General features: G+C 34.5%; 1 protein-coding gene across 2 annotated transcripts in view; it reads left to right on the plus strand.

Annotated features, from left to right (window-relative positions):
- FCHO2 (FCH domain only 2) overlaps positions 1-3,300 on the plus strand; it is a 131,476-nt gene that overhangs the window by 120,402 nt on the left and 7,774 nt on the right. For both annotated transcript variants that reach the window (XM_006775429.2, XM_015571603.1), the window contains one exon: positions 241-373. In XM_006775429.2, coding sequence (XP_006775492.1) covers positions 241-373 — 133 coding nt within the window. The remainder of the gene's footprint in view (positions 1-240; positions 374-3,300) is intronic.

The raw sequence follows: 3,300 nt of genomic DNA on the forward strand, positions 1-3,300 counted from the left end.
GCTCTTTCCTTCTAGCTGTAGCATTTCTACTCAGCCAGCCTTCCTGTGGTTCTGAATGATGTCCATTTTGTCTTTGAGTTGTATTTTTGAAGTGGTTGTGTGAAGCAGCAATTTCCGATGTTTTCCATCCCATCTTTTGGTTCCTTTCTGCTAGTTTTTCCCAGGTCACCAAATTGTTACACAGAGGCAAAGGATAAATAAAAGTCAAATAAATAACAAAAATATTTCTTATGCATGCAGTGATCCATCACAGTGTGATTCTAACACAAAAGATTTTTGGATGAACATGCAAGCTGTTACTGTCTACCTCAAGAAACTATCAGAGCAAAATCCAGCTGCCTCTTATTATAATGTAGATGTATTAAAGTATCAGGTGAGTGTCCTGTCATTGAAAAAATCCTGTCTAAAATAGTAACACATAGAATATTGTAGATCATTAAATGAATAATATGTCATACCAAATGAGGTTCATTTCAGGAATGCAAGGATGTTTCAGAATCAGAAAATGTGTTAAGCCTATAGAGATTTTGACCATTTGACTAGTAGCATTTCAAGACAATGTGGACTTATATGTGGGATATAATGATCAACATAATTTGATGAACAGGAATAGATCCGGAGACAAATGGTAGGGGAGGGGGGGGTTAGAGAGCACCCAAAGGACTTGTATGCTTGCGTATTAGCATAACCAGTGGACACAGGCACTGGGGCGGTGGGGGTTTGCCCGGGGTAGGAATGGCTTGGGAGGGGGGCGGGGGTGCAAGCAGGTAAAAAGGAGACATATGTAAAACTTTACACAATAAACAAATTTTTTTAAAAGACAATGTGGAAATAATGAATTTTTCAGTAAATGGTATTTCTGATCAAATTCATCATCTATTTCTGGTTAAAATTTTGAGTAAATATAAACATGAATGCATCCTTAACTTGAAAAGACCAGCAGCATCAGACTTAATAAACCACCTAAAGCAATTAATCAAAGTCAAGAATGACTAAGACAACCATTATGGGTGAATATATGTATATTTATGGGTATATAAGTGTGTGTATATATGTATGATTAGTATACAAGATTTTTCTGGAGGTGTTAGTACAGTTAGACGAGAATGGAATAAGTGGTAATAAATATTGGAAAGTAGAAACCAAAATTATTACTTATAAGGAATCAGTTTTTCCTGGGAAAAATCAAGAAGATCAAGTAAACTTGAATATAGAATTTAGTGAAGTGATCAGTTTAAAAATGAATGCAAAAATCAATAGATTTCAAAATAATCAGGAAAACTAATGCAGCAAAACATTCACAATAAAAAATATCAATTAGGAAGAAACATAACACAACCTCTACTGATTTGAATATAGTAGGAAATGAATATTTCATTGATTTTCAGGAAACTCATGTAAAAAAAGTTTAGCTGTTTCTAAATTAACTTAAAAATTTAGTATATTCCTAATCAGAAACCCAGTTGAGGTGTTTATGTATTTGTGTTGAGAGATTTGACAGTTATTTTCAAGTTTTCTGGAAGAATAAAGTTAAGAAGTGCTTTAAACAGTAATGTGGAGTAATGTTTTAGTTTTAATGGGAAATTATTATAAGGCAACAATATTTAAAATAGTTTGCAACTGGCACAACAATAGATGGCCAGATGAATGGAACAAATTAGAGTATCCAAAAATAGATCTAAGGATAAATGGAAAATTGTTTATATGACAAAGTAGCATTTTAAGGCAATGTGGAGATGATAATTTTTCAATAATGGTATTGGGGCAGAAGGCTAGATATTTGGGAAAAAATTTAAGCTAAATTCCTAACTCCAACCAAAATAAAATCTACATGTGTCAAAGGTTTAATAATAAATGAGACCGTAAAGATAATAAAATAAATTATGGGTGAATATATGTATACTTATGGGTATATAAGTGTGTATATATATTTATAATATCTACTTATTAGTAATTAATCTTGAAGTATGGAAGACCTTTCAAAGAATGGTACAAAACCCAGAAGCTATGCAAGAAGAGAGAGATGTTTGACACAAAAATAAACTTGTGTATAAAATATTTAGCTAAAACAAATCCTGAACAGAATCAATATTTAATTTGAGGGAAAAGTATTTGTAATATATAAGACAGACCATAAGGCTTACTCCAAAGAGCCTTTATCAGTTTGTAAGTAAAAAGTTAGCTGCTAACTTATAGACAGAAGCTCCATACCAGTAGAAATCAGCAGTGAATATTTTTTTTTATTGTTTAAAGTATTACATATGTCTCCTTTTTTCTCAAATGACCTCCCCCCCCCCCCCCCCACAAGAGCAGTAGGTATTTAGACAGCAATGATATACTGGTTTTAGCCCATCAGATTGATAAAAATAAAAAAGGTTGCTTTATTAAGAGTACGATCGCTTGTTAGTAGTACAAATTAATGGAATCTTAGAAGGCAGTTCTGTTTTTTTAAAAAATACGTTTATATTGATGTTTAGAGAGAGAAAAAGCATCGATCAGTTGCCTTCTTCCCCCCCCCCCCCCCCCCCCCAGATGGAAAGGAAATTAATCCCCACAGTTTAACTGCCCAAGAACAGACTGTCGACCTATCAAACCAGTGATCTTTTGGTGCATGGGATGACACCCAACCAACTGAGCCACACTGGCCAGGGCAGATTTAACCTTTAACTCAACAGTTCCACTTCCAGGAATCTATTCTTCAGAAGTCACACAAAAGGGGGAAAAACAATCTAAAATACAAAGGAAACCACTGAAGTACACATCCACAGAGAGATTGATTACATGAATTATAGCCATTAAAAAGAATGAGATGTCGCTCTGTTTGCATATGCCTAAAAAGTCTAGAAGGATATGTGTACTACAGTGCTAACAATGAGGAGGTAGAATGCCAAGGGATTAATTTCCTGTTGCATATACTTCTATATTGTTTGAATTTTTAATAGGATAATTGTATGTATGTATGTATGTATGTATGTATGTGTGTGTGTATACATAGACACAATAATTATATACATAATATAAACATACCTACAAACATACATATATGCATACATACATAGAAAACACATCTTAAATGCAATTTACAAGAATCAGCAGCTCAGTCAGCAATGACTCCCCCCACCCATATCCCACCCCACCTCTATTTGATCAACAGACAAGGTTTCCCAGCACTCTCCTTGGAATCTCCTCCCACTAATGATCCTGCTCCATCTCCTGATCCCTGGCTTCATTACTGCAAACTTCTTCCCAAGCCCCTCACAGCCCTTATTATCACTTCCATCCCTACCACCCACAAGAGGT

This window comes from Myotis davidii, unplaced genomic scaffold (genome assembly GCF_000327345.1).
Source record: "Myotis davidii unplaced genomic scaffold, ASM32734v1 scaffold44, whole genome shotgun sequence".
In the NCBI taxonomy this organism is placed as follows: domain Eukaryota; kingdom Metazoa; phylum Chordata; class Mammalia; order Chiroptera; family Vespertilionidae; genus Myotis; species Myotis davidii.